Source organism: Pinus tabuliformis, chromosome J, assembly GCF_031772625.1.
Source record: "Pinus tabuliformis cultivar Carrire ecotype Pingquan chromosome J, CPIR1, whole genome shotgun sequence".
In the NCBI taxonomy this organism is placed as follows: domain Eukaryota; kingdom Viridiplantae; phylum Streptophyta; class Pinopsida; order Pinales; family Pinaceae; genus Pinus; species Pinus tabuliformis.
In genome coordinates, this window is record NC_142295.1 from 1,531,057,931 (window position 1) to 1,531,079,376 (window position 21,446).

Here is a 21,446-nt window from a genome sequence, read left to right on the forward strand (position 1 = left end):
CAGGTAGAGGAGCCTATTCGTGCGGGGGCAAACGTGGAGGAGCACTTCCATCAGACAGCGGCAGAATTTCAAAAGGAGGAGGGAGATCCGGTGCGCCTTGCAGATAGTCAGCCGATGGTGGACACCCCTCCTATGGTGCCGCACGCTGAAGCCACTGGCGATCAATCGGGTATGCCGTCAACTGCTTTAAAGAATTCTACTATTATAACTGATTCTTGTATTGGGGGGCTTTCTGTTTTGAACAACTGTAATGACGTAATGAAAAAAATTGATAATCTATCTATTGAGTCAGACTCCATAAATCTGAGTGGTGAGGATTTCCCCCCTCTGGGGAACGGTGCTGGGCCATCCTCTGTAGCCCGGCACTATAACCTGAGATCATTAAGCAAGAAGCCGGTTGTCCCGAAAGAGATTATGGATCTGGTAGGAGGTTTAGGGATTGAGACCCCTAAATGCTATTCTAAGAAGAGTAGAGGGAGAAAATCAATGTTATCAAAAACACAAGCAAAAGCAATTTTTGATGTTGCTGATGGGAAGCAGATGACAATTACTGGGGCGCTTAGAGCAGCAAAACCCCCTGAGACGGTTATCAAATGATCTGTCTCTCATGGAATTGTAGGGGTTTAGCTAGTAAACCTAAAAAACTAGCTCTTAAAGAACTCATCTCTCGTTGTAACCCAGACATAGTTTTCCTTCAGGAGACTTTAGGCAAAAGTATGGAAATTGAAGCATCTCTCTGTTCCCTTTTCCCGGGATGGGTTTTCATGGCTGTGGATGCCTCAGGACACTCGGGAGGTATAGCTACAGGTTTTAAAAAAGGAAAGTTGAAAGTGTTAACCTCATGGGGACTACCGAATGTGTTGGGAATGGAGGTTGTGTCACCTGATTTTGATATCCCTTTGACAATTGTAAATGTCTACGGGCCGTGTCAGGGAAGGGCTATTTTCTGGAATGAGTTCCTCTCAAAAAGTCTGGTAAATGACAAGAATCTCATCATAGGAGGAGATCTTAACTTCTCTATGGGGACATCTGAAGCCTGGGGACCTCTTGCAAGGGAGGATCCCCTGACTGATTTCTTCTCAAATGCTCTTTTGTCTCATCAGCTGATTGATGTAAACATTATAAAAGCCAAACCAACCTGGAGGAACAGAAGGACTGGGGAGCATAGAATTGCTAAAAGGTTGGATAGGTTTCTCATCAGCGAAAGATTGGCGTCACTGGTTCCGTTGTTCCGGCAGTGGGTTGGGGAAGGTGGGAATTCAGATCATTTTCCCATTCTCCTTGACTTCTCAAAGCCTCCCCCTAAGCCGGCAGCGCCTTTCAAATTCAATGCTCATTGGCTTCAGGAAGACTCTTTCATAAAACTTTTCAATGAAACCTGGAGACATCCGGGGCCTGGGTATGTGGGGAGCAAAGCTGGGCGTTTCATGGAAAACTTAAAAAGACTCAAGAAAGCAACCATTGAATGGGCCTCAGATAGAAGGAAAAAACAAACTGAAGACTTAGTAAGCATTGATGACTCTCTGAAGGTTCTTGAAGACCCTGAATCTGATGCCTATGCATCGTTGGATTCAAAAGAGAAAATCCTGGAGTTGGAAAAGAAAAGGGCGAAGATTTTATTGGATAAAGAAGAAGAGTGGAGATTGAAAAGCAGAGCTATCTGGTTGAAAGCAGGGGATGAAAATACAAATTTTTTTCACAATTATGCAAAAGGGAGGAGGAATGCAAATACTATTTGGAAGTTGAGGGACTCGAAAGGCAGGGAGGCCTCCGCGTTTGAAGATCTGTCTGCTATGGGGAAGAACCACTTTTAGGCCCTTTTTTCTGATCCAGGGGGTATTAATTTACCTGAAATCATCAGAACTGCACAGGCTTTCCCTCGGTTTGTGGAGGAGGAGGAGGCTGAAGACCTCTTTAGAGAAGTGACAAAAGAGGAGGTTGAGAGTGTTATAAAGTCCATGGCAAAAGAAAAAAGCCCAGAACCTGATGGTTGGACCATAGAACTATTCACTCACTTTTTTGAGTCCATTGGGTCATAACTTACTGAAGTGGTGGAGGAGTCTAGAATAAAAGGTGAAATCTTTGGACCGTTTAATGCAACTTTCATTGCCCTTATTCCAAAAAAAGAAGATCCTGAATCCTTCGAAGACTTCAGGCCTATTTCTCTGTGCAATACCATTTACAAGATTATAGCAAAGATCATTGTGGTACACCTGAAACCCATTTTATCTTGCTATATTTCAAAGGAACAATTTGGTTTCCTGAATGGGCAGCAGATTCATGAAGCCATCGGGGTAGCACAAGAAACCATACACAGTCTCAGGCAGGCAAACAAGAAAGGGGCAGTGCTCAAAATAGACCTATCCAAAGCTTATGATAGGGTCAGCTGGACATATCTCAAGATGCTCTTGACTCATCTTGGCTTCCAGGTGGGCTTCATAAGATGGATTATGGGATGCATCTCAAATGTAAATTTTGTTGTCCTGATAAATGGAGCTGCTTCTCAATTTTTCAAGAGTCAAAGAGGACTTCGCCAAGGGTGTCCGCTCTCCCCCCTGCTCTTCCTTCTTGCTGCAGAAGGTTTAAGCAGGCTTATCTCAAAGGCAAAAAGTTCAGGTTTGATCAAAGGTTTGGAAGTTGCTGTTAACCTGTTCATTACCCATCTGCTTTTTGTTGATGACATTCTGTTGTTTTCAAATGGGAATATATCTGAAATATTAGAAATAAAGGCTATTCTTGATCAGTTCTTGAAAGCTACAGGGCTTAAAATAAATGACAGAAAGTCTCAACTAATTTTTGAAGGCTTTAGTAGGCAAGAGGAGATTTCAATTGTTGCCCATCTGCCCTTTGGAACATGTAATATGGAGCAGCCCTTTAAATATCTGGGGTTTTGGCTCAAGCCATCCTCTTACAGGAAGCAGGACTGGAACTGGTTAGTAGCAAAGATTGAACAAAAGATTTCCCATTGGAGCTTCAAGTGGCTGTCTAGGGCAGGAAGGCTAACTTTGGTGAATTCAGTGCTGCAGGCTATTCCAGTTTTCTGGGCAGCTTTGACATGGATACCCAAAGGAATCCTCCACAAAATAAAATAGCTATGCAGCAGATTTCTATGGTCAGGGTCCAAGGAGGAGTCTGTACTCCCTTGGGTGGCGTGGGATAAGATCGCAAGGCCAAAAGACTGGGGAGGATGGGGGCTGAAAAGTCCAGTCGATTTTAGTCAGGCTTTAGCAGCTAAATCAGGATGGCGAATCATTACTATGGAGAATCTTTGGACTAAGGTGGTAAAAAGGAAATACATTGACCCCACACCGCTTGAAGATTGGATAAGAAGGCCAAATAAGAAAGGGAGAAACTGCTCAGTCATCTGGAAAGCCACTTCGGAGGCTTTTAAGGTAATTGAACAAGGGCTGGCATGGCGGGTTGGAAATGGAGAAAGCTTGAGGATTGGCAGAGACCCGTGGGTTGGATGCAGCGAAGGTTTTGCCCTCCCCCCAGGAATGCTCACTCATTTGGATGACATTGGTATAAGGAGTTTAAGTCAGATTGCAAGTACGGAGCAGTCATCTATTTGGGGACAGGCTTGGAAGTCTGAAGATGAGATAGGGCTAAATTTCACCTGGAGGAATGATTGGCAGCGCTTTATACAGGAGTTGAGAAGATCAAATGTTAGATTAAAGGATAGGCCAGATTCTCTAGTTTGGGCACATGCTGAAACAGGGCAATATTCTCCAAAGGATGGATATAACTTCTTGATGAAGAATAAAGGTTGGAATCCTCCTGTTTGGTGGTCAAAGCCATTGTTTAAATTAAAATGCCCTAAAAAATCTAGAATTTTTTTCTGGTGTGCCTTAAACCATAAGATTCCTACCTGGGAAGCTCTACAAGCTCGCTTTAAACAGGGCCCTAGAAGATGCCCTTTGTGTTTTGCGGATGATGAAACCATTTCTCATCTTTTTCTTTCATGTCCGTTCACAAAACAGGTTTGGATAGAAGCGGAAAGGCTCCTAAATGTAAAATTAAGATGGGAAGGGGTCAGTATGACTGCAGCTTGGGAATACTGGTGGAATCATTTTCAGTGGAGGAATCTGAGAAATTTGCCCCCCATCATCTGATGGGGTGTTTGGCTTGCAAGGAATCGCAGCATTTTCAGAGAAAAGTTGACTCCTGTGGCAGCTGTGGCCATTCAAAGTACTGCTATTCTCGACAGCATTCCTTTGGACGAGGAACATGCCAATCATAACCAGAGGAAAGAACCCAGCATTCGGGATGGGATACCGTGGGCTTTTTTTGACGGTGCCGCACAAAACAATAACATGGGTGCTGGGATATGCATTCACATTAGTAACTCACACTCACTCAAGGCTTCGGTAGGAATTGGAATGGGCTCAAATAACTTCGCTGAGCTCTCTGCTTTAAAACTACTGCTCTGTTGGCTCATCCAAAAAAATATCCTCACTGTTCAGATTTATGGAGACTCTATGAATGTTGTAAACTGGGTTATTGGAAAATTCAGATGTCAGAACTATATGTTGATGCCTCTTTTAGAAGAAATTCAATCCTTAAAGCAGCAGTTTAATGTTTTTTCCATTGAACATATATACAGGGAATTCAATGAGGTTGCAGATGGGCTTTCTAAAGCAGGTCTTCAACAAGCTGTGGGCTCGTGGAGAATAACCGAACAGATCCAGGATCAGATCCGTGTGTCGGATCACCCTCCATATTCATAGTGTTTTACTTTTTTTCTATATGCACTAGATGATCTGTCTGTTCATAGGATATCTGGTGGCATATGTTTTTACTATGGGTTACTGTTCACTTTTTATATACTATGATGCTCTGGTTTTTAGAGCGGACTGTGGCTATTATATATCGGTATGGGATCAGCTGGGTCGTTTTCCTCTAGAAAGGAGGCCCAGCTGGACTTCGGATTTCTGATCATGTTTTTCCTTCTGGGTGCGGCTGTCCAGGCCGAGAGTATGTGTTTATTTTTGAGCAGCACAGTGTAGGGGTGCTGATGATCCTCATTAGAGGAGGCTGGCCTTTTTTAGGCAAATCATTTCAGAATGTTAACTCATCTGCTTGTAACTTTTTTACTTCTTATAAAAAAGTTCGCTTTTTTCCTTGGAAAAAAAAAAATTTACAATCTTGCGTATTGACATTTGAATTTGTTGTCCAGTCATATCAGAATTATATTTTTTCCCATTAGGAGTAAAATTTTGCAGCAAAAGTTTTTGTTACAGTATGCATTCAATCATATCCATTGTGGGAATAATTCTCACTGGCAAGGAGAACTATTCTGAGTGGTCCCAGATGATAAAACACACCCTCATTCTCAATGAGTTGTGGAAAGGAGTGTGCATTGGAGACAAAGAAAAACAGCCAGAACAACTTACCTCAAACAAAGAGCTCGCCATTTTGGAAAACAAGAACAACAAATCCTATGCATTAATTGCAGCATCTGTAAGTGAAGAGGTGAGTCGCCATATTACACCATTTTCAACTGCTTTCGAAGCCTTACAAAAGCTGAAAGAACTCTATGAATCACATTCTGCAATTGAAGTTGTTCAACTCATGATTAAACTCTTTACTCTTGAATTGCAAAATAATGATCCTCTTGCTCTTGCATCTGAAGTAAAGTCTATAATGCATGATATCCAAGCCACTAAAATTGATTTGGATATTCCTCTTATCACTTTTATCAAGGAACTTTATCCTACTTACTCCAATTATCTTGAGTCATTGCAAGCAAATGGAAATCTTAAAGACATTACCTTTGACTCTCTTGTGAAAAAAATTGCTGAAAGAGAGAAAGCTTTTGCAAAGAAGAAAGCCCCTGAATCTTCTGAAGAGGCTGTGTGCCTTGCTCATAAAAAAAAGCATCCTGCCCAAGATTCTTCCAGAGGAAGAGGTGGTCAAAGAGGAAGAGGAAGATATTTCAGAGGCAGGGGGGGTAGACACTCTCAAGGAGAAAAGTCAGATTTGCACTGCATACGCTGCAAAAGAAATGGATCACATGATGCCTCTACATGCAAGTTACCATGGGACAAAATTGAGCAGCAAAGAAACCAACAAAAAGGTAAAACTAATGATACAGAGAAAGGTAAAGCACCTGAATCTGATCACTATGTTGTGGCACAATGTAATATTGGAGTAAATGAAGATTTATTTAATGCTTCACTTGCTTCTTGGAAAAATGATTGGTTGCTTGATTCCGGAGCAACCTGCCACATGACTTATAGAAAAGACTTTTTTGAAGAATTTACTAACAATGTTGGTGGAGAAGTATACTTTGTAGACCAATCAAAAATCAAGCCATCAGGGCTTGGCACAATCAGGCTTAAACTGCTTGGTCTTCCAGACTTTCTTCTGCATCATGTTCTATATCTCCCACAACTCAAGAGAAACTTGTTGTCCTTGGTCCACATCTACCTGCGAGATCACTCCATTCATATGTTTGATGGCAAGCTTGAGGTGAGAAAATCATCTGAGCACTCACTTGTCATGAGGGGAATAGAAGAAGAAAGGCTTCTCAAGCTGCAAGGTACTTCTGCTCGTGCACAACATTTCTCATACAATTCTCATTATGAAGAAGGTACACTTCCATCAAGTTTATTATGGCATGCTAGATTTGTACATTTGAACTATGACAGCCTCCGCTTGTTGAAGAAAAATGGTGTTGTTTGTTTGCCTACAATTCCTAGGAAACTTAAGCAATGTGATGCTTGCATTCTAGGAAAGCATAGCAAACAGTCTTTTCATGATTCAAATTCAAGAACACATAGAAAACTTGAAATCATTCATTCAAATTTATGTGGTCCAATGCATGTTCCTTCTACAAATGGAAATAAATATATGATGACATTTATTGATGACTACACCAGAATGTGTTGGGTTTATTTATTGAAGAACAAATCTAATGCTTTTCAAACATTCAAGAACTTTCATAAATGGATTGAAAATAATGAACAATCTCATATTGGGTCTATTCGCACTGATAATGGAAAATAATACACATCAAATGAATTTGAAAACTATCTTCGCCAACATGGGATCAAACATCAAACAACTGTACCTTATAATCCCCAACAGAATGGTGTAGCTGAAACAACGAAAAGGACAATCTTAAATATGGTACGATCCATGCTCTTCTTCAAAAATGTAAAGATAATGTTTTGGGTTGATGTTGTTCTATGTGGTGCATATATAAAGAATAGATGTCCATCTAATGCTATTAGAAACAAGACTCCATATGAAATGTGGTATGGACATGTTCCTTCAATAAAGCATCTCAGGGTCTTTGGTTCCACCTGTTATGCCTTGATACCAAAGGTACATAGAAACAAACTTGGTGAAAGAAGTCATAATTGTATCTTCGTAGGGTATTCAAACACTTCCAAAGCATACCGTCTCTATGATGAAGTCAATAAAAATTTTGTTGTATCTAGAGATGTAATTTTTCTTGAATCATCCAAAACTGACAATGTTGTTGAGTGACAACTTGATCGCTTGGATATATTCACAAATGTAAAATCATTATAAGAATTTGATAATCAGATTCCACATCTTGAAGGGGGGATTCCTATACTAGATTAACATATGGAATCTTCTTCTGAATATCTCTCTCCCCCGCATGAAACTCCAACAATAGATGATGCTTTAAGTGATGTGATTGATAGAATTGGGAGAGTCAATCTTGAATCAGTCCCAACTCAATCAACGGAGAAGCGTGGACCATCTGAGAGAGGTCCCCCAAAGTGGCTGACAAAGACACTTGAAAGTGTTCATCTTGATGAGGTTGGAAAGACAGGAACTAGAAATTCAAACCGGAAAAATGGAGGTGATGTAAATGACTCTAATTCACCTGTTGATATGGATGTTTCTTATGATTGTGAATTGAACTTGTCTACAGATTTTGAACCAACTTCCTTCAAAGAATCTTCTTCTCATGATAAATGGAAAGAAGCGATGCAAAAGGAGTATGATGCCCTCATAAAGAATGGCACTTGGAAGCTGGTTGATCCTCCATTAGGAACCAAACCAATTGGCTGCAAGTGGGTCTACAAGAACAAGTATAAAGCTGATGGCTCACTTGACAAGCACAAAGCTAGGCTTGTGGAAAAAGGTTTTGCACAAAAAGAAGGGGTTGATTATGAGGAGACTTTTACCCCCACAGCAAAATTGGATACCATCCGGACACTCTTTGCCCTAGAAACTCAAAACGGTTGGAAAGTCCATCAAATGGCTGTAAAAACTGCTTTCTTGTATGGAGATCTAAAAGAAAATGTTTTTATGTCCCAGCCTGAAGGATTTGCTGTGAAAGGATATCAACATAAAGTATGCAAACTTGTGAAGGTCCTTGTATGGCCTCAAACAAGCACCACAAGCCTGGTATGAAAAACTAACTGAGCATATTCTGAAACTCAATTTCAAACATTATGATCTTGATGATGCAACTTTATTTGTCAAGAAAGTTGGCAAAACAGTTGTATATCTTGTAGTATATGTAGATGATCTTTTGATGACAGGGAAAAATGAAAGCTACATTACATCCATAAAGAAGGAATTGGGGAAAAGTTTTGAAATGACTGATTTGGGCTATGTTCATTACTATCTTGGCATTGAAGTAACCCAACATCCGAAGTCCATATTTCTTTCTCAAAAGAAATACATTGGAGATCTGTTGAATAGGTTTGGCATGACAGAATGCAATCCTCTTACTACTCCAATGGAGAAAAACTTAAAGCTCACATCTATTGAAGGAAAAGAATTTGAGGATGCAACAAAGTATAGACAACTTGTAGGAAGTCTCAACTACCTAACTACTACCAGACCATACATTTCATTTGTTGTTGGAATCCTCTCCAGGTTTATGAAAAAGCCTTGTGAGGGACATTGATCTGCTGCAAAAAGAGTTCTAAGGTACTTGAAGGGAACTCAAGACTTTGGAATCAATTATACATAGGTGGACGACTTCAGTTTGATTGGATACTCTGATTCAAACTTCGATGGAGACAAAGAAACTTGGGTATCTACTTCAGGATATACTATGAGTCTTGGATCAGGAGCTGTCTCCTGGAGATCACGCAAACAATTAGTTCCGGAAGATTCCACAACACAAGCAGAATACGTGGCAGTAGCTAAAGCAACAAAATAAATTGTGGGGTTCAGGAAAATTCTTGAAGATTTGCAGGTAAAACAAATACAATCAACTCCACTCATGATTGACAATACCTCTGCAATAAAGTTGGCCAAGAACCCAAAGTTCCATGATCGAACGAAGCACATCAATACCAAATATCATTTGATTCGACATCATGTTGAGGCCAAAACAATCCATCTCCGTCATTGTTCCACTAATGAGCAAATTGCCGACATCTTCACCAAAGCACAAGGAAGAGAAAATCTTTAACGATTTAGAATGATGCTTGGACTCACCAACATCCCTTCAGATTAAGGGGGGGAATGTTGACACCTAAGCATCAGGATTGGGTGAATAAATATAATCAATGTAAATAAATAATAAGAGATATGAACAGTCATCGGGAGATGAAGTGAACAGTCTCCCTCATGTATATAATAAAGACCAACCTAAAGGAATAATATGAATTAAATTTTGTGGAGTTACTCCCTGGCCTAACATTTATCATATTACCTTTTTGTTTGAGGGTTTTACACTTTCCTCTTTGAGCTTGACAAGAATCACAACTTGATCTTTAGGAAAAACCCTTACTTCATGGATACAAGAGGAATGTACTTCACTAAATGAACCCTTGATTTTAATCCAAGTATTAATTTTCCTTCAACAATGCCAATTTAGGTCTACCTTCCTCACCTTCCCTTATATTGTTGAAACAATGATTATCTCGTATCCATAGGAATTACTCTTAGAAATTATGTTGATAAATAAGAGCTAAAGACTAACATGTATTCCTATCCTCCAATATTGGTGGAAATTGATTTGGAAAAAAAGATACTTGAAGTGATCAATCTTTCCTTAGATCACTAGAGTCATGTTCAAAAATGAGAATATAACATTAGGGGGATTTTTTGAGGTAAAAAATGGGTCTCAAAATGAAAAATGTACTAACAAAGTCAAATTTAAGAGAACTAATAGGATTCAAGATGATAATATCATCCCTAGGGGATATTTTTTTTGGAGGGAAAAGAAGAAAACTACTTTTTAGTCATATGTTTGACTTATCTCCTTGTATGTTTACTCAAATTACAAGTCTGTACACTCAATGGGTGCAAAATTAGATTTCACATCCAATGAGTATTCTCAGTGTGTATCTACTCAAAAGTATGTAGAGTGGGTACTCGTTGGATGCGAAATCTAATTATGCATCCAATGAGTGTATACATTTGTAATTTGAGTAAACCTACAAGGAGATACGTCAAAAATACAATAAAAAATGTAGTTTTCTAAACGATCATAATTCTTATTTTATTTTTTTACTATTATTTTATTATTTTCCTTAGCAAGCCCATTATGTTAGAAATCATATCACTACATAGAGGGGGGTGAATTAGTGGTGCTAGGTGATGGGCCTCCAAATTAGACATAAATTAAGGCCCATATAACCATCCTTCAGCACATTAAACCTCTCTTTTTTGCATTAGATGGCATATTTTTAGCTTTAATATGTTCATTAGGAAGGTTTAGAGATAATTGCATATTTGTGCCTAATATTATTTATTTTTGTAGAATATTGTTAGAATATTGGGCAGATTATAAAGATTTGGAGGAGGAGATAATCTAGGAACTTGCTCCCTGCTACAAGAGGATCAAGCTTGGACAACAAATCAACAAGATATTATGAAATTATTGTACAAATTTTAGAGATCCATTGATTGAGAAAATCTAGGAATGTGCTTCTTGTTATTTAATGTAGAGTCCTAGTGTTGGGAACCAGATCCACTATTTGAGGGATTTTGGAGAAAGCTTGTATTTTTGCAGCTCCACTTTCATTTCTAACAGGGATGTACTTGGATTGATTCAAATAATAAAGTTTGGTGCCATTTTTAGCTTCTAAAGCTTGGTCCCTTTCATAGGAATCTGAGTATCCTTGTGCTTTGCCACCCCGAGAGGCTCAGTGTCCTTTTGTATAATTTGATTTTCTTCTTTTCACTTCTTATTCACATGCATTTCTTATTCTTGTTTTTCTTATTTCTGCATTCAGTATTGATGCTTCTTTTGTTGCAAGATTGGGTTAAATGATTGAAGTAAGCTATTTTGTGGGTTATTCACAGAGTCTCAAGCATGATTCATCCTTAGAAAAACTTTGAAAAATCATCTTCATCATTGAGCTACTTGGATTGGTTTTCTAGTTCACAAATCTAGAATTACTGGATGTCCCTTGTAGCAAAATACTAGTAATTTTATGTTGTTTTTTAGAACGTGTTAATGATATTTATTTGAGTTTATTCCACTTGTATTAGGTTATAAAAAAATTCAAGTTAATAACAAAATTTGCCCCAATACATTTTCACTTGATTAGGTGAGGCATTTGATAGGTTAACTAGCTCACTAGTTCTTGAATTTCTAGTTTTTAGAGTAGTAATTTTATGCTATTTTTTAACACATGTTAACAGAGGTATTTTGGATTGAATTCACTTTGAATGGAGACCTAAGACATCATAATTAATAAAAAAGGTTTTTCCATCCCATTTTAATTTGATTTACTTGGCCATTTATCAAGATTCTCGTTCCTGTAGCATTACAAGCCTCCTATAGCAAACTTGTAGCATCACCTCCCTTGACCATCTTTGATCCCCACTGGAAATTTGACTTATTCTATATGAATAATGACCCCTATGATCTAAATACATTATTAGGAAGACCTAAGGACCACTTTAGACCCCTCCTTCCTCCAATGTAATAACAAAACAACAAATAGAGTTAGGAAGCAATTTTCACATTTGAAACTCTTCAATGCAAGTGAAGTAGTCTTAGTTTTTGAATTTCCTAGTTATCTGTTGTAGATTAACTTTCTTATTTCCAAGAAATTTGCAATTATATTAATGATTTGATTTGTTTTGAATTAGAGTAGCATGGTTTATTTCTGGAACTAGTTTAGGTTGGATTTTATGACATTCACTTCATTAGATCAATGAAAGAAGGACACATTGCATGCTACACATATAATGTCAGCACCTCTTAAGTTTGTACGAACCTCTGGTTGATAATTTAAGTTATTAGCCTTGTGAGTTACATCATTCTTGTTGCAACATTGGGGCTAATCACTTTTTGGCTTTGTTGCGAGGAGGTGTACAAGTATTTATTGTTTTCTTCCCTGGTTGACTCATTTCTTTTACTTTCTGCAAAAACAAAAAATATTTGCATTAGGCATACTTCATTTCAAAAATAAAAATTTGCATTTCATTAGGATTCTTATTCAAATATATATATATATATATATATATATATATATATATATATATATATATATATATATATATATATATATATATATATATATATATATATATATATATATATATATATATATATATATACTTCTCTAACACCAACCGCCCCATTTGATCACGTGGTGCAGTAAGAACCACATCACCATCCACTTTTGCAGCTAGAAGAAGAAGAAGTGGCAGAGAAGATAGAAGAAATGGATGGAGATGATACCAATGAAGAGTATCTTCCTAGATTTCACATTCAAGATACTGATGTCAATGTTCATATGAAGAAAATCCCTCCATATTTCCTTCCCAACTTCCATTTTATATGGTCAGAGGATCTAGAAACCTTTCTCTTTGAATTTGAAATTGATTGTAGATCTTATGGTTACTTATTAAACACTAAAAAATTGGGATTGTTTCTAGATACATTGAAAGAGAGAGCTCTTAAATGGTTCATGAGTTTAAGGACTAATTCAATAAGATCATGGAATTATATGCAAAAGATATTTCTAGAAAATATAAAAACCATGATCTTAAAGAAGAAATCTTTAGAATGATTCAAAAATAAGATGAGAGCCTTGAGTATCTAATAGAGAGGTTCATGCATAATGTTAAGAGGGAAAAATTACATCATTTAGGATCTGACACACTAAAAGCCCTCTTACTTAGAACAATTAAAGATGAGTGAATTGATCTCCTTGATATCATGAGTAGAGGTGATGTATACTAATTATCATTTGAAGAAATTTGTGAAACATGCAAAAACATATCAAGAGGAAGGGAAAGAGTAAGTAAATGAACAACAAGATCGGTAAGTCAAGCAAATCTTGGAAATTTGTTTGATGACTTTAAAACAAAATTTGTTATCAATCTAAGCGAACAAGTAGAATTGATAAGAATGCAAGATGAGAAAAAAGAAGATGTTGATATTTATGTTGTCCATTAGAAGAAATTTCAGCCTAAAAATGGCCTCCTATGAAAAAATAATAAAATAAGAGTTGTGATTTTTGGAGGGAAAAGGAGAAAACTAATTTTTTGAATTGTATTTTTGTCTTGTATCCTTATAGGTTTGCTCAAATTTCAAGTGTAGACACTCATTGAATGTTGAATTAAATTCCACATTCAACAAGTACCTATTATGCATACTTTTGAGAAGACTTGCATTGATAAAAATTGAAGATACATTAAAAAGTGTGTTATACACGCTTTTTGAATGTATCTTCATTTTTATCAATGTGGTCTTCTCAAAAGTATGCATAATGGGTAGTTGTTGGATGTGGAATTTATATCCGCATCCAACGAGTGTCTAAACTTGAAATTTTAGTAAACATATAAGGAGCTAAGCTCATAATACAATTAAAAAAAGTAGTTTTTATTTTTCTCCCTCCAAAATACTTACATGTGCCCGTTTTTAAATTTAAAGTATTTTGATTGGTTTACATATTATGACACAGAAATTGCATGAAAAATTCATGGGAATTTTTAGGCTGAAATTTCCTCTAATGCAGGCAGAATCACACATTGTTAAAGATTTCCCATCATTACCAAGGTTGAAGGAAGTTTACCAAGAGGATAATGGAACAAGTCAATCACCAAAGCAGATATGTTATGTAGCTCTAAGAGCACAATGGCAGCCTAGTCAACCTAGTATAATGTAAGAACCTATTTTAGAATTTCAAGGTTATGCACATTTATCTCAAAGTAATTGGAAAACACCCTTTCTTTGGAAGTCTTGGCCATCTCAACCCCAAAACCAATCTTGGCAACAAGGTTGGCAAGAAAAGTATGGGATAAATCCACAATATCCTCAATATTTTCCGCAATATCTTCCACACCTAACTCCATGTTATCCATACAATCCACCTCCACGACAACCATAACCCCAACCACATCTATCTCAATATCCACTCCCACTCAACTACATGTACCACCATTTCCAAACCCACACAAGGAAGTAGCTCAACCCACTTACAATGCTGAGGTACAACACTTCCTAAAATGTCCTCTATCTCAATGGTATTCATCGTAGCTCTGGATGAGTATTGTAAAAAATAGATTCTCTTGATGTCATTGAAGGACAACACTCAGAAAAAGAAGATTCAAATGAGAAGATGAAAGAATCATGGGTTGCACTTGATAAAAAGTATAAATCAAAATCATAGATTGAGAAAGTCCCCTCGTGTTTACAATCAGATCCTCCATGTGTTCAAGAGAATAATCAGCAAAAAGAGGAATATTTGAATGTCATGGTAGAAGAATACATGAGGAATGATCCAGATAAGAAAGAGAACCAAGGTAATCAAAGTTATATTGAGGTTTGGTTCCAGAAAATCATCAAGATGGAGCATCACTCTCTTCTTCAACAATGCTTGATATTGTCAAAGTCAAAGCATTTGGTCTCTAAAACCCAGGTACATGTCAAAGCATACATTTCGAGCCTACACATGAGTTTATCTATCATATTGATGTCCACATGGCTCAGTTGGAAGTATTCCTATACTTGAAATAGATTTTGTTTTTCAAGCAGAGTAGGATAGAAAAGGAAATGAAAAATGAAAAATAAGAGGAAAAAAAAAATCTTAGGTGAAACCTCCTTTGAGGCACCTGAGATTGGCTCATTGATTGAAAAACTCCATGAGACAGTCAATGGATTGGAAAAAAATATAAAACAAATAATATCCTAGGTGAAAACCTCTTCTGAGGCACCTAAGCAGACCTACTAGTTGAAAACCTCATTGAGGCAACTAGTAGGCCTAAAGAAAAAAAAAAGAAGGAAAAATGATGAAATATATATATATAATCAATTTGCATATAATTACTTGCATGCAGGTACTCCTTAACCTATGTAAGGAAAAGAAATAGGTCAGTAAAACAAAAAGAGAAAAAGAAAGAAATGAGTAATGAGACAAGAAAAAAGTCAAAAAAATCGACCTTGGGCTTCTTACCTTCTGTGAAAACTGCTCAATAAGGACCAAGGACATGTCAATCCATCACCCTCAACCATTTCCATGACATTTCCCATCATTCCCAAGCCTTTCTCATGCATTTTCCTCGTTGTCCTAAAATGCTACAAAAGGGTTCTGTTTTGCTACAAGAGGCCAAAATACACAGAGCAGAAAATTGTTTTTATCATATCTTGAAAACTGTGCATCCATTTTCCAAGTTGTTTCATGGGGAGATTCATATGGATGATGGTAACATTCTTAAGAAATTTCAGCAAATTCTAATGCACACTTTTTGAGAAATCAACCTTCATCACCTATAACCATTTTTTATTTTTCTTGCGATTTTGGCATCCATTGGCCAAGAGATTTTATGGGGAGGTGCATAAGGCTGATGAAAACACGCTTAAATTTTTTAGGTCAATCTTGTCTACCATTTGATATATATGGATAAAACAATTCTACTATAAGAGACTACCCTGAAATGCTACAAGAGGCAAATCTGATTAGAGGAAGGGGTCAAAAGGTCATGTATTCTTTAGGGAAGGTTGACATAGGTCCTCAAAACCAATTTCATCACCCATCCACTCCATCTAGCTAAAATTTATCTTCAAATTCCACTCTTCCATACATAAAAAAACACAGAAAAAGCTTTGCTTTCAATGTTTCCACCACCTACATCACCTCTTGATGATTTTAGTCTTCCCCTTATACCTTTTATGACTTTCCCTCAGTTCCACATGTAATATAAGGTCTTAAAGAAGAATTAAGTGACTGCTACATGGGGAAATTCCTCCTGTAGCAGCCTGTATAGTCACATCAAAATCCCATAATTATTTTTTTCCACCCACAAAGTAAAAGATCCAACCACCTTGAGCTTAATGAAGCCATTTCTAAAGTGAGATGGGGCACACCAGTAGATAATCCATGCACTCCTATTGCAACATATTAAACATTGGGAAGAAGACTGGACACAAAAAATTTATCAGTCAAAGAATCATCACGCTATGAATAATTGTACATAAGAAAACAAATGTAATCAACACCTTTAATCCATCATGATATGAATCCTAGCAGCAACATGCATGCATCTCCAGCAACCATCACGTAGGTTTAGGTATGAAATAATATTCATCTCTTCTCTTGAGCATATAATGGTTAGAATTGTTTTGTCAATGCATGAGAGATGAGGTTTTATAAGCTAAGGATGGGTCAGGAGTCTCGACCACCCTCAACTAGTTAATTACAGCTAACTCCCTCACTCATGCAATGTGGAAAAGTTAAATTAAGAAGGGTGATGATTATGAGGAGTGGAGACAACAGTTAAAAGAGGAAATTTGTGTAAAGGAAAATTCAATGAAGTGCTTTGAGCCATTACCAAAAAAGGGAATAAAAGAAAGAGGCTAAAATTCACTTGCACAATTACTCATTCCCAAGAAACAGTTGGAGAAACCCATCAAGGTACAAAAGGAAGAGTTATATGCTACTAGGGGCTGTTGGACACAGATTGTCATTGATGTCAATAGGGCAATAGTCGAGGAGCAGACGGAACAGAGTCAAGAGGAGAAGATGAAGCCAAAGAGGAACAGCAGAACAGAGCCATCGTAGCAAATGGAGAGCGTCTGTCGCAGAGGTTCTATTATTGCAGAGGTTTTTTTATCGTGGTGAGGCTGTGTTGCACGGTTTTTACTCTCGCAGAAGCTATGGTGTGCAGAGGAGTAGGAGGAAAAACCATGGCGGTCGTTTTACCACAACCTAAAGTGAAGATTTTCAATCACTGGATGTTTGAGGATGTAGAGATGGATGGTAGATACAGCACGATGGGCTTATCTGACGGCTACCAGGTGATAAAGATGTGCAGAGGTCGTGAGCTGTTAGATCTCCACGTGGAAAATCCAACGGCCATCATGTAGGAAAGCCACGCAGAGGTTAATAGTCGGGGGACAGGTGGTTTTGCGGGCGGGTGGTATTCCCCGCACCGCCTTTGGGCCCAAGGCGGTTTCCGTATATGGCCATGTGATCTAGTTAATGTGCAACATGTGGCTTAAGGGAAGGGTGTGAAACCGCCGCGATCGTGTGTTAACACGTGAGCACTTAAAAAAGGCGGGAGGCGCGATCATCGTCAAATCAAGCGGTGAGTGTAATCAAACGGTGAGGAGCTGCACGAGGTTTAATGTGCAAGCAAAAGGCTGTAGCATCGCAGGAACAGTTGGATGAGGGTGATCAACAGCTGTGATTATGAATGCAGCAGAGGCTAATATGGGCACTATTACGTGTTTTTTTTGGAATAAAACAAAAACAAAAGGAAATTGTAGCTCATTGCATTTGATTGTGAGGTAATACTTACATCTTAGAGGTAAACGTTTGCGACAGGTTTTCTGGTTTCATCAGACTTGTACAATTTAAAGGTCCGGCTTGGTTCTGGGAAAAATGGATTGCACTCTGTTTAATATGTACATGCTTGCAACTTCTTCTACCTGTTCGACTTCAATATCTGGTATAAATGAATCTTTGTTTCCCTATGAAAAGCGAATGTGGTTCAAGGTGGGGTTCTGGTGATCAAAGGAGGTCATAGTGATCGAGGAGGGAAGCTGAAAGATCAAGCGAGTCAGAGGAAACGACAGTCACTAAGGAGGAATCCTAAGAGACGGTGTAAGAGGAAACGAATGGACAAAGGCATGGGAATGTATAAAACAGTAGAAACATAGTACTGTTGGTGCTGTTATGGTGGTGAAGAACCCAAGGGTGAGATAGTAGAAGCAGTAGAGGAAAAAGAGGCAGAAAAAGTAGCGGAGCCTGTAGAGGCAGCAAAAGCAACAGAGGCAAGAGAGCAGGAGTGAGACAATCTTAGCTGAATAGAGTGCAGCAGCATACCTGTTTATACCAAGGTTGGGTTGGAGCCCAAGAGGTTGGAGCCTCAGAACTAAACAAGACTGAAGTCATTGGGGTAGGTGCTCCTAAGTGCAAAACCACTGCAAAATAGAGTTGGTGCTCTGGAGGTTGGAGCCTCACTGAAGTCCAAGTTGGAGCTTGGCAACTATTCACAATCAGATTTATACTTATATTGTATTTATTTCTTTGCACTGTCTTGAGTTTTAATAAAAACATTAAATTCAGCTGTATATTTCTGTGTTCTGTGTATACATATACATATCTATATAGGTTGTTGGCAATCACTAGAACAATTAAAAAATAAATAGTAAGAAATACTGATTCACCCCCCAGTATTTCCAAAAATTGGTACCAGAGCAGGCTTCTTCATACTAGCCTAACAGCATGAAGAAGGATCCACAGCCATGACGAGAAACCACAAAGCATCAGGAAGACCTCCTTTGTTCGATGGCACTAACTTTGGTTTCTGGAAGAAAAGAAAGACCTACTACTTAATGTCCATTGGACCTGAAGTCTGGCATTTTGTTCAAAATGAATACAAAACTACTTCCACTCTTCCAACAGACCACGACGAGAGGAAAGCCTACATCACAAATGCAAAGGCCATGAACTCCATCACTAGTGGAATCACTGATTCCGAGTTTACAAAAATCATGCACTGTACCTCGGCCAAAGAAATGTGGGAGAAGCTAGTTGGCCTGTACGATGGAGACTCAAAAGTCAAAAAGGAAAAGCTTCAAACTCACAGAAGACAATTTGAATGTTTGAGGATGGAAGATGAAGAAGATATTGCAACATACCTCCTTCGAGTAGCTGAAGTGGTAAATTCCCTAAAAGGATTGGACGAAAAAGTTGAAGAAAGTACCATTGTTCAAAAGGTAATAAGGTCTCTTCCAGACAGGTTTGACTCCAAAATATGCGCTATAGAAGAAGAAAAGGATCTAGATACCCTCAAAATGGATGAACTCCATGGAATTATCACTGCTTATGAAATGAGGAAAGGTGGTCCAAGCTCCAAAGATGCAGCATTCAAGGCCTCAAGGTCAAAGAAGGGGAAATAAAGGAATGACTGTAGTGATGAGTCAGATGTGGAATCCGAATTGGCTCAATTTGTACGAAATATGAAGAAAGGATTGAAGCTTAAAGGTAAGTATCCTCTTATCTATTTTAAATGTGGTAAAATAGGTCATTATGCAGCAAAATGTCCTCATAAACATGACAGTGATGATGAAGGAAATTCTAAAAGAATGGCACATAAAAAGAAAGGGTTCAGTAAGAAAAACTTCTTCTCCAAGCATGATGAGTCTGATGAGGATGCGTTTATGGTCATCAAAAGGAAATCAGATGAAGAAAGTGATCATGATGAAATCCAAGAAGCATTGTTCATGGCACTCGCAGATGATGATGACTCAGGGCTAGAAGGAAATGTAGATGAACTGTTAATAAGTGCCATTGAAGAAAATGAGAAACTATGGAAAAAAATCATTTCTCTCAAAGTGGAAAACGAGGAAATAAGAAGGAGAGAAGATCTCTTGGAAGCAAAGCTTAAAGAAAAGGAAGATACTTGTGAAGAATGCGAGAACGAAATAGTGTCTCTGAGAAAGAAGTTGGAGCAAATTAAGAAGGGCTGTAAAAGCTCTCAAATACTTGAGACTATTCTGAAAAATTAAAAACCTCAACATGACAAGTCTAGAATAGGTTTCAAAGGAGAATCCTCAAGCACTAAGAATAATGCGAAAAGCTATGTTGATGCACTTTTCTGCAATCCAAAAGATAAAAAGTGCACCCCAGATCCCAAGAATGAAGAGAGAATTACTCCAAAGAAGAATGTGGAGTCGAATCATGGACACTACAGAAAATACAAACCTATACTCCACCAAGGGCCTATCACAAATCCGAAGAACGAGGGAGGAGTAATTCCCAGGATGGAAATCGACTCAAATCATGATTACTTCAACAAGTACAAAACCATCTTTCTTGGACACTGCTTTCACTGTAAAAACTTCAGTCATCAAGCCAGATATTGTATGGCTCACATAAGTGAAAAGACAAATCTAAAGGATCGAATAATCAACTCATATGCCCCAAAAAGGCAGGGACAAATCAAAACCTTCAATTCATTTGATCCCTTGACCAAATTTGATCTGATTTGCTCTTTCTACTACAATAATGGACACTATGAACAAGACTGCCCACTCAGAGAAAGAAAGACGAGTAGCAAGAACTCCAGCATGGACAAGTGTGGCCTGGCTCTATATGCTCAAAATAATGAAAACCAGTGGTTTGTAGATAGTGGGTGCTCTAGACACATGACAGGAGATAGAAGGAAGTTTGTCTCACTGAGCAAAAAGGAAGGGAATGTGTCCTTTGGAAGCGGATCAGGCAGAATTGCAGGAAAAGGAACAGTTACTCTGATCAATGGAAAAGGAAAAGCTCAAGATGCTCTGCTAGTTGACGGGCTCAAACACAACCTCCTGAGTGTCAGCCAAATCTGTGATCAAGGACATAAGGTTGTTTTCAGCACCAAAGATTGTGAAATAAGGAACTCTGCCTCAGGGAAACTTGTGGCAAAAGGGGTGAGAACACCAGACAACATTTAAATTCTGAACAAGATTCAAGAAAATAAATGCTACCTGAGTCAGACAGATGAGAGTTGGCTGTGGCACAAGTGACTTGGACATACAAGCTTCGAAAATCTGATCAATATCAGCAAGATCAAAGTTGTATGAGACATCCCAAGGATGCTCAAACCAAATAAAGCAGTATGTGAACCATGTCAACATGGAAAGCAGACCAGAATCAACCACAAGACAAAGGAGCTCTATACATCAAAGCCCTTGTAGATCATCCATGCGGATGTGTGTGGGCCAACTAGAAATCAAGCACTCCAAGGAGAAAGGTACTTTATGTAATTTGTTGATGACTATACTAGAATGATGTGGATATATTTCATCAAGTATAAATCTGAAACTTTTGAGTGTTTTAAGAATCTAAAAGCCCTTGTAGAAAATGAAAAAGATTCAAAAATTAAGTGCCTCAAAACAGACAGAGGAGGAGAATTCACATCAAATGAGTTTAGTGAGTTATGTAATCTTCATGGAATTAAAATGGAATTCTCAGCTGCCAGAACACCTCAGCAAAATGGGGTAGTTGAAAGAAGAAATCGAATAGTCCAAGAAATGGCAAGAACAATGTTAT

General features: G+C 38.0%; 1 protein-coding gene across 1 annotated transcript; it reads left to right on the forward strand.

The window, feature by feature from the left end:
- Positions 1-716: 716 nt before the first annotated feature.
- LOC149233343 (uncharacterized) lies at positions 717-17,269 on the forward strand. Its single transcript, XM_089382160.1, has 8 exons — positions 717-1,636; positions 1,862-1,989; positions 2,050-2,856; positions 3,118-3,765; positions 3,981-4,188; positions 4,514-4,641; positions 4,775-4,872; positions 16,883-17,269. The coding sequence occupies exons 1-8, from the start codon at positions 717-719 to the stop codon at positions 17,267-17,269; spliced, it is 3,324 nt and encodes a 1,107-aa protein (XP_089238286.1).
- Positions 17,270-21,446: the final 4,177 nt, after the last annotated feature.